The 12,917-nt window shown below is 43.7% G+C and overlaps 2 protein-coding genes across 2 annotated transcripts; one reads left to right on the top strand and one right to left on the bottom strand.

The window, feature by feature from the left end:
• The first annotated feature begins 1,078 nt into the window (after positions 1–1,078).
• LOC115392404 (protein LCHN-like) lies at positions 1,079–7,492 on the top strand. The gene is made up of 9 exons (XM_030096997.1): positions 1,079–1,677; positions 2,747–2,846; positions 2,942–3,100; positions 3,892–4,045; positions 4,149–4,287; positions 4,460–4,591; positions 4,681–4,831; positions 4,963–5,031; positions 5,184–7,492. Exons 1-9 carry the CDS (start codon positions 1,284–1,286, stop codon positions 5,377–5,379), a joined length of 1,494 nt encoding a protein of 497 aa, XP_029952857.1. The 5' UTR covers positions 1,079–1,283; the 3' UTR covers positions 5,380–7,492.
• Positions 7,493–8,000: 508 nt separating this feature from the next.
• Positions 8,001–12,723, bottom strand: LOC115391735 (acylglycerol kinase, mitochondrial-like). Its single transcript, XM_030096069.1, has 14 exons — positions 12,497–12,723; positions 12,373–12,412; positions 12,217–12,296; positions 12,059–12,134; positions 11,849–11,974; positions 11,538–11,632; positions 11,352–11,421; positions 11,009–11,088; positions 10,863–10,920; positions 9,895–10,042; positions 9,714–9,811; positions 9,566–9,636; positions 9,385–9,469; positions 8,001–9,232 (listed from the first exon to the last, which is right to left on the bottom strand). The coding sequence occupies exons 1-14, from the start codon at positions 12,604–12,606 to the stop codon at positions 9,098–9,100; spliced, it is 1,272 nt and encodes a 423-aa protein (XP_029951929.1). The 5' UTR covers positions 12,607–12,723; the 3' UTR covers positions 8,001–9,097.
• Between the last annotated feature and the right edge of the window lie 194 nt (positions 12,724–12,917).

The raw sequence follows: 12,917 nt of genomic DNA, 5'->3' as shown, positions 1-12,917 counted from the left end.
TCTTTCCATAATAGCTGTGCTTTGTTTGGGTTTTATTATTTTATTTTATTTATTGCGCGAGTGTGTGTGTGTGTGTGTGACTGTGATTTGCTTCAATGCTGTTCTGTTTTGTTCTATTTTTATTGAATTTCTTCACTTCCATTTAAAAACAAACAAACTGCCTTTGTACAATCGTAATAATTGACTGAATCCAAGCCAACATGCGTCTATGGGCCCTTCATGGTATGTTACTTGGGTACTGGGGTCCCAAATGGAAAATTCAAGAGGGATGCATACAGATCCACTTTCGCAGGCTTACTTTATGGGTCAATTGTTGGAAATGTTCACATGAACTCAGTAACCCATATCAGGTGCCTCATGGGTGGACTAAATAAATACTGCATTGAGCTCACATGGGAGTTTGTACTTTTAATAGTCTTATTAATACTTTTGTTAAATGAAGTTACGTGAAGTTAAATAAAATTTAAAATAAATACAAAATTTGATAAATACACTTTTTTCTTTCACCCTGTAAAGCACTTTGTGCTGCATTTCCTTGCATAAAAAGTCCTTTATGGATAATATTTTTTTATTGTGCTGATATTACTAACTGTAAACCCTGTACATATCAACATTTAATATTACTGTTCGTTTTTAAGAGATCTTAAGACACATGTTTACTCTGACGTTTTCACCCAGTTTGAGACTCTGCTCCTGTTTCAGTGTCCCCATTTTATTGTTTTATTGTATCTTTATTTGCCTTTAGATTTTCGTGATTATTTATGTTTAGCACTTTGTTGCTACAATGGTTGTTTTAAAGTGCTTTAAATAAAGTTGAGTTGAGTTCAGTACTTATTTGATTTATACCATGTCCGATGTGTCACTTTTTCGTGGAGCAATGTCTTTAAATATTTTCTCTGCTCTATTCTTTTGATTGATTAAAACGGTAAATTGAAAATAAATTGTGGCCTGATGATCAGAGCGATGCCTTCAGTGTTATTATATGTAAAATAAACATGCGGAGGAACAATTAGGTCATTGTGGAGCGAGAGAGACACGTGGGCGGAAGTCCGCTACGTCATCACAACAGAGCGACGGGAGGAGGCGAAGCGCTCCGAGCCGCCGCTGATGTGACACGCTTACAAATACACAGAAAACCACCGAGCGGGCGACAGGACACCATGATCCGGCTCCAGCGGCGTGTTTAGTCCGCCCGACCCGTCCGCACCTCGGAGCGCTGTGTTGTTCGTCTCCCTCCGCCTTCACGGTAGTCCTCTCGGAGCAGCGGCAGCGGCAGCGGCAGCATGGTGGAACAGTCGGATCGAGCCCCGCTGCTGGACTGGGAGGAGATCCCACCGCCCGATCCCAACCAGGCGGCCCAGCCGCCGCCTCAGCCGCCGCCGGGAGCGGAGGAAGCCGCCACGCAGAAAAGTTCGCAGCCGCAGACTGGCACTGCGGCTGGCACTGGGTGGAGCAGCGGCAGCACCCCCTCCATCATCACCTGCAGCCCGACGCGGAGCCTGACCACCGTGGTGCTCAGCGAGGACGGCGGCCGGCCGCGGACCGAGCTCTTCGGACACGGGTGGGACCGCACGGCTTTCGGTCCCGTCTGCTTCCCCGGGCTGTCCGCGAGGGACCAGTGGGAGGAAAAGGACCAGATCGTGGCCGTGTTCGTGGTTACATTTGACACCAGATCGGGTAAGACGGACAAGAAATCCCATTTTTATCACCTGTGAAATAAACATCATGTGATGTTTTCATCATCCTCAGTAGAGTTCAAATAGAGACACGGTCCAACATCAATAAACTCACTCAATACTGATAGTTATCTCCACATTCATTACACATAAACTCAAATGATTCAAGCATTTATGAAATATGCTTACATGTTGTGACCCTTTTTTATGTAAATAATAAATTAATATTTTAGTTTTTGTGTCACGAATGGAGGTTTCACCGTTTCTAAATAGGATAAAACCAAACCTTATTATACCTAATATCTTATGAAAATCCACGTGAATGAAGATGACCATAAAAGGAAAATACATCCTATCACATTTAATTTTGATTGAACAACCAAGAGGCACATGCAGTAGTTCATCAATCATAGCAAAGTATGAGACCTTGATGTCAATACTTCAATCTCATAGTCAAGGGGTGACTGATTAGATGCATCTCAAACAAGTACAACTGAAATGTTCATTTTGTTCTCAGTTTTTTCTACACATAACAAATAAACAGTTTTTAAAATTATAATTGTGATCATCAGTATTTGTTGTTATGAAATACTTAAATATGTAAATTGTTGAATTTATGGCTTATAAGAAAATTACGAATCAGTTTTGTGTATTAAATATATGCAATTACAGAAAAATATCACTTTCCCTTTGTGTGTGTCTGTGTTTTTTTAATCTGTCCCTGTCAATTCACAGTATTTATCCCTCATCTGAGAGCAGGGTCCATCCTGTCTGGTTTAGTTGGGACTTGTTGTGGGTCAGTATTGATTAAGCAGACCACACTGAAAGGCAATGGTTAATAAAAACATAATTAAGCATGAGGCCAAGATGTCAGTGCTTCAAACTCAGATGCAAGAGGTGAGAAGTTCAATCCCTGCTGTCGCTGAGTCGGAGCTTCCTCACCGTCCCTGACTTCTCCTCTTCACATGACATACATGAAGAATTAGAGGAAGTGGTCAGAATGAAAGTAGACTGTACAGGAAGTGACCCTGGGCTTTCTGTTTCTGTGTGAATGTGTGCGTGAACCGTAGGGAACATGGTGGAGTGGTGTCTGCCTCACGACGTCAACCTGGACGGGGTTGAGTTCAAGTCGATGGCCAGCGGCTCTCACCGGATCACCAGTGATTTCATGTATGTGGATTCACCGGGTTTTCCTCCATCCCTGACTGAAGTCAAACAAGCCCTGGTTTTCACTGCAGCTCTCTCTTTGTTTGGCTTCTGGCTAGATATTTCCGTAAAGGCTGTTACTTCGGGCTGGCCTGTTTCGCTAACATGCCTGTGGAGAGTGAGCTGGAGCGAGGAGCCCGGATGAAGTCAGTGGGAATCCTGTCTCCCTCCTACACTCTGCTGTACCGATACATGCACTTCTTGGAGAACCAAGTCAGGTAGGACATGCTGTGTGTGACTGTGTGTGTGTGTGTGTGTGTGTGTGAGAGAGCCTTCTGTCTCTCCTCATTCGAACTCGCTGCCACTCCGTTTGTTTTCTGTTTACCTTGTTTATTTCTCCCCCAACTGTTTTTACAGGTTCCTCTTCATGGTTCTCCGTCCCTCCCTCGCCTCTTTGTATCAGATGTTCTCATCTATTAAACATGAACCTCGAGTTGCCGTTAAAGCTTTTGTGACAAGAAACCCACTGACATTCAGTTTTTCTCTTAGCAAAGAAGTGAAAGAAACCATGACAGCTGCTTCTTTTTCTTTTTTTTTTCCTCCCTCATTTTCTGCATTGCTGCGACTCGGCTTTAGTTTTTTTCATCAAAATCTGACTTTCGTAGTTCCAAGTTATCCTTGACTGCGTCTCAATATGTTTCTCCAAACATTTTCAGTTTGCATAAAGAAGTTAATCCGCTCTGATCTCAGTCAGTGTGTTATAAGGTCTCAGTTTTTGTGAAACAGCAGGCGGTTGGTGTAAGAAAGTCACTCAGCATGGGTCCTACAGTGGTTGAAGTGGTGCAATCACTGCATTTGTGAAATGCTGCTGGCCTCAGATGATCCCAGAGTGTAATTTTAGAACGAGTGATGTCTGCTAACCTGAACGCCGTCTTATATTGACATTTCATTTTCATGCACGTCATGGCGTTTGGACGTACTTGACGGTGATTCATTGCGGAGCAAGCAGTGATGTTAATGTTCATCCACAGGATGGAAGGGAGATGCTTTACTGCCTTTTGCTCTGCAGACACCAGCTGCAGTGCCCGGGCCAGTACTCCCCACTGGAGGCCTTCTACGAGGACAAGAAGGCAGTTCTCCCGCCGACGGGGAACGGCCTCGTCAACGCCTGTCCCACCTGGAGCGTCACCACCATCAACCGCTGCATGCACCCGGAGATGAAGGTCAGCCGAGCAACAGAACGATGCTGGAACTGCAACTGCACTGGAAACTGTTAAAGATAATACTAATAATGATGTGACATCCGTCGCTACTTGCTCGATGCAGATCACCCACCCGGCTGGCTGCATGTCCCAGTTCATCCAGTTTTTCGGGGAGCAGATCATGGTGCTGTGGAAGTTTGCGCTGCTGCGGAAACGTCTCCTCATCTTCTCCCCTCCTCCCGTGGGTGTGGTCTGCTACAGAGGTGAGAAGCTTGAACACACACGCTTGCACAAACACGCTCAGCCCCTTTGAGGTGGTGTATAGTTAACCTAATGAGGGGTGATTAAAAACTTTGAAGCAGATACTTGTATCCAAATAAATTAATAATGGCCTGTTTTCAGAGTTTCACTCAGTGTGTTCTTGCATTCCCTCAGTGTATTGCTGCTGCTGCCTGGCCAACATTTCTTTACCTGGAATCGGAGTGTCTGTGCCTGAGTTACGGCCTTTCTTCTACATCAACATTGCAGACATCACTGCTCTGGAGACGGAGCTGTCGTACGTGGCCTGTGAGTAAACCGCCAAACTGTAAATATTTAACCGTCCACATGTATCCGAATGACTCCCTGCTTGAACGTATGTTGCTGTGCGTGTCAAGGCACCACAGAGAAGATTTTCGAGGAGAAGAAGGAGCTGTATGACGTCTACATCGACAACCAGATTGTGAAAACTCACAGAAGCCATTTGCAGCCGCTTCTGAGACTGAATGCGGCCGATAAGGAGAAGTACAGGAAGCTGACAGAGCAGAGGTACGCTGAAACTCAGCCGCAGCGTTAAGAGATATCTGCTGAAAACACGAGGATCTGTGCTACTGCAGAAACTACCGGCCATGCTGTAAGATTTTTGCAGATTTCTAGTAACTGACTGTTTGTTTCCTCAGGCAATTGTTGCTTTACTCTCAGGAGGTGGAAGAAGACTGCACTGCAAACGAGGAAGATCTTTTTATTCTGTGAGTCCCTAACAACCGTCCTCTTCGTCAGCAGTCGTTGCAGCGCAGCGCCACCCTCACAGCTGCTTGTTTATTTATTCTTTTCCCAGTGACTCACTGTGTGATCTCCATTCGCGTCGAAATTGATTCAGCCGTCACTCATCCTGTTGCAGGTTCTTCATGGAGATGAACAACCGCATCTTCCAGACGCTGTCGGAGGTGGCGGGCAGCAACGACCCCACCCTGACCGCCGAGCACGTGAGGGCCATGGGGCTGGATCCTCAGTGCGACCGCTCCTTCCTGGTGGACCTGCTGGAGGTGTACGGCATCGACGTCACGCTGGTCATAGACAACCTCTGCTGTCCCTGAAGCCCGGACGCCACTGGATCGTCTGAGGCCGCCCTACACCTACACACACACACCTACACGCACACACACATACACACACAGAAACTAAAGACACTGCCGCCACCTGGGGACACCATGTTATCCTCTGTGTGTGTGTGTGTGAGAGACTGATCAGTGGCGACTGTTTAAACCACCGGGTGATAAGGACGCTCTCCATGGCGGCTGATAAACTCCTGCCTGGCAGCTGCAGCCGCTCCAGTCCCGCGTCACTCACTCCGTCCTGCTCCCGTCCAGCACCCAACTCTCTTGTACATGTTTGCCTGTTGGGCTTCTGACTGTTGATTAAGACGCCCAGGCCGAAGCACTGGATGGATATTTCTCACTGCAGAGCGACGGACTGCTCTCCGCTGCACTCACTATACCGAAGTCACCACATTTCAACAATCCCTGCAGCTTCTGTCGTGCGGTTTAAATCCCGGAAAGCCAAACGGACTTTTCATCCATATTCATGGATGCTCTTCTTCTTCTTCTTCTTCTTCTGGTAATTGTACATTGTAAAATGAAAGCTTTGTAACCACTTTATTTGCCTTCATAAAGGGAAGCAATAGGAGCCTGTGTGTTGAAAGTTTAGTTTTTACTATTTCTTCACAACTGAGAGGTGAGAACAAGGAAATGTGTTGAGTGCAATCCTCTTCTTTTTTCAACAAAGAGGGGTGAGTATAATTAAGATGGAAGATTATTATATGGATTATCTGTTGACCTTAATGCACCTTTCACATCATGTTCGTCGTGTGTGTCTGACAGAAGTAACCAATGCGACTCGCTTTCTTACACAGTGTAGCCTTTTCTTTGGTGGAGGAATTTTCAATGAATGTGACTTTCTAACACTAATGTTGTGGCGAATGCTGCACCGGTTCCACCGCTGGACTCCCTCCTGATGCACGGAGCCATGCTCGACTCTACTGATGTGCTCTGTTTATGCGAAAAGTCTTCAACTGATCTGTTCACGCGTCACTCGGCTTCAAAGAGATCCTCTCCGCTTGTCTGTTTTCATGACAAAGATCTCTTTGTGTACTTCCTTCTTCTTCTTCTTCTTTTTTTTGTTTGCGGGGGAGATCTGTTGACGTCCTGACGGGAGCCGAGGCGAAGCTTTAACTCCTCCTCCTCCTCCCGTCTGTTTCCAGCCGAGGGTTTCTCCCAGTCCTTTCCATCAGCGGCTCGTTGACTGAGTCCAGCTTTAGAGGAGGGCCGAATGTGTGTGTTGAACAGTGCTGGCAGAGCGCGCTCACTCCATCCACCCCATTGCCAATCACAGTAATAATTTGTTCCATGTTGGAACACACGATGTTGATGTTTGCCTTGTTTGAATTTGAGGCGGCGGTTCCTCAACCCTTCTCCGGCACCCCCTCCCCTCCCGCGATGCAAGCTAACACACCAAGTATTTTTAAAATGTCTTTGTTTTGTTGTTTTTTTCACAGTCAAATTCACATATAGAAATTGGGGCATGGAGGGGTTCGACTTATTGACCTCCTCGAAATGTTTTCTGGGTTGGATAAATTATGAAGAGACATATATGGAAGAAGTGAACAGCTTAGCTCTTTTTTTTTTTTCCTTTCAATGGGGCCTTAATGATGTGACTTTTTCCAGCTTCTTACAACAAAGTGACCGACTGGTTTCTGGATGTGCGTCAACCTTGTTTGCTCACCAGATTAGGATCATGTCTCCAGTCGACTCCACCTGATCTGTGCAACTGCGTTTGTTTTACAGATGTGTGTGAAACATGAATGTGAATGTACACCCCACACAGAGAAACACACACACACACACACACACCACTGTATAAAAATGCCTTCTTTGTGGAGCCGCTCACAGGTGTGTACCAGCATTAGCTCAACGAACTGTTTGTACAGCGTGTCACTCTACTGAATGTCAAAGACAGCAGAAGTATTGCGCACACACACACACACACACACACACATCACGTCTGAGTAGTGTAACCGTTTTCCTTTTGGTTGTGAATCCAGAGAATTCACCTTTTCCTCATGTGAAACACTGTAAGAGATGTCAGTAATATACACAACAACCCAATAGCATGAGCAACTGTCAGTTTCACTATACTGCCACTGTAAAACAATAAAACACTGATGAAGTTTAAGTGTCATCCAGTCTTCTAACGCCGCATAGCTTGTTCTTCTTTTAAGGCACCGCTCTGTAACTTCTCATTCCAACCATAATACGAATGTAACTAATCAGCCCCTGGAAATAAGCAAAGGGTGTTTAACTTCACATTGTGCAAATTTTCATCATAAAAATTACACTTCATGTAGCAGACTAGTTCAAATAACTCTTAAATGGCAGATATTTGAGGTCTGCCAAGCAATTACACTGAGATTAAGGTCATTTTAGTGTAACTGCAGCCTATTACTTCTCTCATTCAGAGCAAAGCATATTCATCATGAGGATGATAATTAACTTGTGGCTCAGGAAAAATTAAATAACTTTAAAAAATATATATATTTCACAGATTGATAATCTGATTCTCAGTTTATTCTTTGCAATCAATAAATCATAACAATCAAAAATACAACACCTGAAATGATTGTAAGTTCATAAGATCACATCATATTTTTATTTATTTTTTTAAAATTTAGAGCCTCAAATGATGACAATTCTTTGAAAATGAAATTAAGCTGTTCCGGTTTGAATGTAGAAACAACTGCCACTGCATAGTGGAACCTGCCGAGGAGGATGTTTTACACGTCCTGTGGATCTGGGAGAACAGGAAAAACTACTGATGGCACATGAAGCATGTGGAGTAGACTTTATTAGAAAATAAAGGCCGGCTGCATGAGGAAAATTATCACTGTGAAGCAAAAAGTAAAACAATAACATCAATTTCAGGAAGATGGTGTCATATAATACTGATCCCTCAGCATTATGGCACCAAGTCTGGAATTGAGGAAAATGTCTAAAGTATTGCATGAAAGTAAACAGCCAGTATTTTAAAGTACTCAAGATGAGACATTTGCCTTTGAAATTTTCCCTCAATCTAGAAAACCAAGACGACACCTTGTGCATCCTTTTGTCTTTTTCCAAGCAGCTCAACATGTGCAGCCGCCATCTTAATCCCGGAGATTTGCTTTCTGCACCATCTGTCAGATCAGACCCAGACTCTCTGAGCGCAGAGCCAAGAGCCCTGATCACAAGACGGAGGCGCATCCAGACGCCTCGCGCACAGGCTTCTTTATTTACTCGCCGATATCCACACAACCCCTCCGCACGCCATTGTTCTCCTTCAAGGTTTCACCACTAGTGGAAGCGAGGGCGACTTTTTTCTCAACGGATACGCCGCTTGCTCAGTATTCCCTGTCAAAATCAGGCTTCACGTGGCCACAGACGTCAAAACGGCCTGCACTGAACCGGACAGACACCAGGTTTATTCACCGGTTGTCATTATTAAACTGGTAAAGGTAAACATACTGTAAAACAACCTGCACTGGCTTAGAAAATGAGCCTTGGTCCATTGATGTATGGTAGTCTATAGCATAATCTTCTCAGTAACTGTTTAACATGAATAAATGCCATGTATATATGTAATTATGTAGCTTGTTTAAACAATTTGAACTTCATGATCAAGAGCGATGTGTTCGGCAGCAGCTCGTCCAGTGTTTGTTGTTTTCTCTCTCAAATCAGTTCTTGTCCCGCTGTTCTCCGTCTTCCCGGGGTTTCCGTCTCCTCATTACTGTGTCTGTGTGAGGAGCTGCTCTCGGCGCTCGGCGCTGATGAAGAAGCGGAGTTTCCGTGGCAACAGCCTTACCTCTACAGGCATGGCCTCGTACTCCTCGTTGTCGATGTTGTAGAAGCCAGAGGTGCCCTGTAGGATCGAAGCACAAAGTTAAATGTCACAGCAGAAGCTCCCAATTTGGAAACGAGTCTGGTGAGGACTGTCATGATCCTGAAAATAGACTCCGTTTGTGCTGCTGAGACACAGTCAGACGTGAAATCATTTAAAGACAACTCAGTTACCTCTGGTAACTGCAGCCGACAAGCACCAGCTTCCAGTTTTGTGGCGGCTTTCGTGAATAAAGTTGGGTCTTCGTCTTTTTTCTTACTGCAAAGAAGAAAAAAGTTCTTTAATTAACAACTTAAACTCTGAATGTAAAAAAAAAGAAAAAAAAAAAAAGAAAAGAAAAGGGCGTCTACCTACCCGACTGTGATGAATTCACCCACGCTTAAGTCATCAGGCTCTGCACAGATCATCAGGGAGTCATTCACACGCTGCAAATCACAGAAATAACAGCGTGAGCACAAGGGAATGATCTGATGTGAAAGGTTTCTTATCACGGCACACTGACCCTCTGCACGGGGTTCTTGTTGTGCGTCTGAATAAACAGCTCCAACGTCGACAGCTGCTGATCCTCCCACTTCTCCGGCTCTTCCACTTTTGGAGGCTCTGATCGAAAACGTGAGGAATTAAAGAGATTCTCCTAACACAGCGATGCTGTGATTAATGTGTCACAACACTCAAACACTCACCCTCCACCGGTGGACTCCAGTAGTTCTTCAGCCGGCGGATGATGCGGTGGAGCAGATTCGGCCTGGGGGGCTTCTGGGGAGGAAGGTCAGGGGGTCGGAGCGTCGGAGCCAAGTAGGATACGGAGGCTTCCCGGATGAGAGGCCACTCCTGGGAACATTTACAACAGAGATGGAATTACATCACCGGCCACATAAATAAAGGTTGAACTTCTACTAAAACTAATTTGTATCAACAGTTCAATAAAGAACACGCATGATAGAAAATTCATAACGGACAATTATGTGTGTGAACAAGCTTTGTGGTCATCATCCGACATGTGCAATATGTTTACCACTTCAGCCTCTCAGCGTGCACGCTCTTTAGTGTGCATGTGCACGTAACTCCTATTGATTTTGGTGCTCTGTGTGCTGTGGTGTGTTACCACTCTGTCTGCTGCAGCTGGGAAGAACTCAGGATAAATCTCCCCAAGGGGGCAATAAACTAGATCTCATCTCATCTCATCTTAGAAAAATTCTTTCAGTAGAAAAAAAATTAATACATAAAATATGCCAATATAACATTTATTGATCTTTTGGTACAAATTACTTTCTAGTTGATCAAAGTGACATCGTTTTACATTTATTCACTGTATTACAAAAAAAATAAACATCTGTGAAGACAGCAAACTATTTGAATGAAAATGGGACTGTTTTTTTTCTGTCATCACGTTCACAGCTCTACAAGTGTTGTACGCTGTAATGAAGGTCTTCTGTTCTACCTCATTAGTACATATTTTTATTTTCAATTGAGTGAACGTCAGGCAAAGTAACAACAGCTAAATCTGAGAACAAGTTTTCAGGACTGTGATCGAACTAATAACTGTATTTTTTCCCCAAGAAAACACACAAGCTGGAGCTCAGGAGGCTTTATATTTGCAGTTTAACATAATAAATAATCTCGTATTTTCAGGCAACCAAAGCAACCATACCCTTAGAGTACTGAGCCAATGTGCTGCGCTCGTCTTCAGTGGTCCGAGGTACCAGAATCTGTGGGGAGACATTAAGAGTCAGTACTCTTATGTTTGGTCGGGTTGTGCACGTTTTGATGCCTGGAGTTATGAGCAGTGACTCTTACTTGCTGATCGTTGCAGCCACGTCTCTAAAAGCGCCCCAACGCAGCCCCATCAGAGCAAAGACTGGCTGCTCTTTCTCTCCCTACAAAACAGAAAACAAAAGAATAAACATATGCAGTTCAAACTCAGTCTTCTGTAAAAGTGCTAACACATAACTAAATTTACTGAGTTATGACATAGTGAGTCAAAAAAAAAATCCTTAATCTGACTTCAAATGAAATCATCTTCTATGACCACTGTACTGAAGTTACTGGTAGGAACTGCATCTAAACTGACAATAAGCAAGCATAAATCTTTGAATTTAATCAGATGAATCTATACAGAGCAAGGAAAACAGTTTCTCACTTTTATTTGTAGGACATCCAGAGGTACAGTTTCTCCTTTCAGAATGGACAGTGTTGCTGATGTGATGTCTCTGGAAAATGAATAAGACAGACATGTATTCTCTTCGTTCTCTGAGTGTAACAGGAATTAGAGCAGCTGACGATGTTAGTGTGTAATGACAAAATGTGGATATTGAAGGTCACTTACTTGACCTTGTTGTCAGCGAGGAGATGAAGGCTTGGACTCAATGAGTTCCGAGAACCAAGTGGAATAAATCCGATGGGTGTGTTACTGAAGACCTCCTATTGTCAGAAAACATACACTTATTTTATATTTGGAAACAGCAATAGTAATAAATCAGACAGTGGCAGGAGTTTATAATTGAGGAAAAAAGCTGGGCAAGACAGAAATCCAGTGAGTAAATTATTTTTGAATCAAGTGATGTAATAAGTCGGTTTGTAAGTTTAATAGTAAATAATGACAAAGAAACATTAATACCATAAGTACAATCCACCTACTTGATCAGGTCGCCGAAGTAAACCTGTGATGACTTCTTGTAATGTACCGTCTCCACCGGCCACGATCAGAATGTCTGTTTGCTCCATAAGTTCCATCAGTTTTTTAGCCTGGCCCTCATAGTCAGTCTGCAGAGGAACATGTCAACAACATGAAATCGTGACTATAGCTGAGACTAATACGTGTCAGGATGAAACACAAAATTACATTACCTTGACTATAGTAACTTCTACACCTGCCAGCTGTAGAATGGGAGCAGCGTTTTTCTCAAACAGATTGTTGGCTTTCCTGAAAAGACAACGAGGCAGATCAGTTGTCTAGAGTTCAGATGGAGTTGTCACGTGTAGAGAGGTCTGAGTGTTGTTCTCACCCACTGCAGGCTGCAGGGTTTAAAATCACAGTTGCTTTCCCGAGTCGCTCCTGTGGTCCTATCAGTTGACGTCCATACTCCTAAACGAGACCACAAGAGGTTAGAAAGTGCAGTCAATGACTGAAAGAAATCTTAAGAAAATACATGATGCCTCACCCTGGCCTCAAAACAAGCCTCTCTGCGCAGAACATTGTCACTGATAAGATATAAGAGACACGAGTGAGTAAAAAAAATAAACAGCTGTCAGATCAGTAGATATTTAATGATCTTGGATACCGACCAGTGTTTACCATACAGCCAGTAGCCCCCGTAAGACAGGACGCCCACAGCAAACGTGGACTTCTTCCAGTGATTCCGCAACGTACGGAACACTTTCACAACCCGAGCCATGCTGAACGTTAAAATTTCATCAGACCTTATATTTCTCTACTTTAAGATGGTGGCTTTAGGTAATAAACTGCCATTTTTCGTGACAGCGGTCATAATCTCAGCACATTAGCATGGACATCTTGGTGTACCCTTAAAACAGTACCGACAGAAACCTGGTTTACCTCACCATAGTGCCGCTTGTTTTGAATAATTTGTTTCGGCTCTGACAATGTCGTTTTCATTGTGAAAATACAAAATATATTTTGAGTGCACATTCTTGATATATTATGTACAACTTTAATAGACAGAATTACTTTATATTACTTTTTAAA

The sequence above is a fragment of the Salarias fasciatus genome, chromosome 7, assembly GCF_902148845.1.
Source record: "Salarias fasciatus chromosome 7, fSalaFa1.1, whole genome shotgun sequence".
NCBI classification, from domain to species: Eukaryota; Metazoa; Chordata; class Actinopteri; order Blenniiformes; family Blenniidae; genus Salarias; species Salarias fasciatus.
The sequence above is the reverse complement of the archived record's forward strand: the minus strand, read 5'-3'. Positions and strand labels throughout refer to the sequence as shown.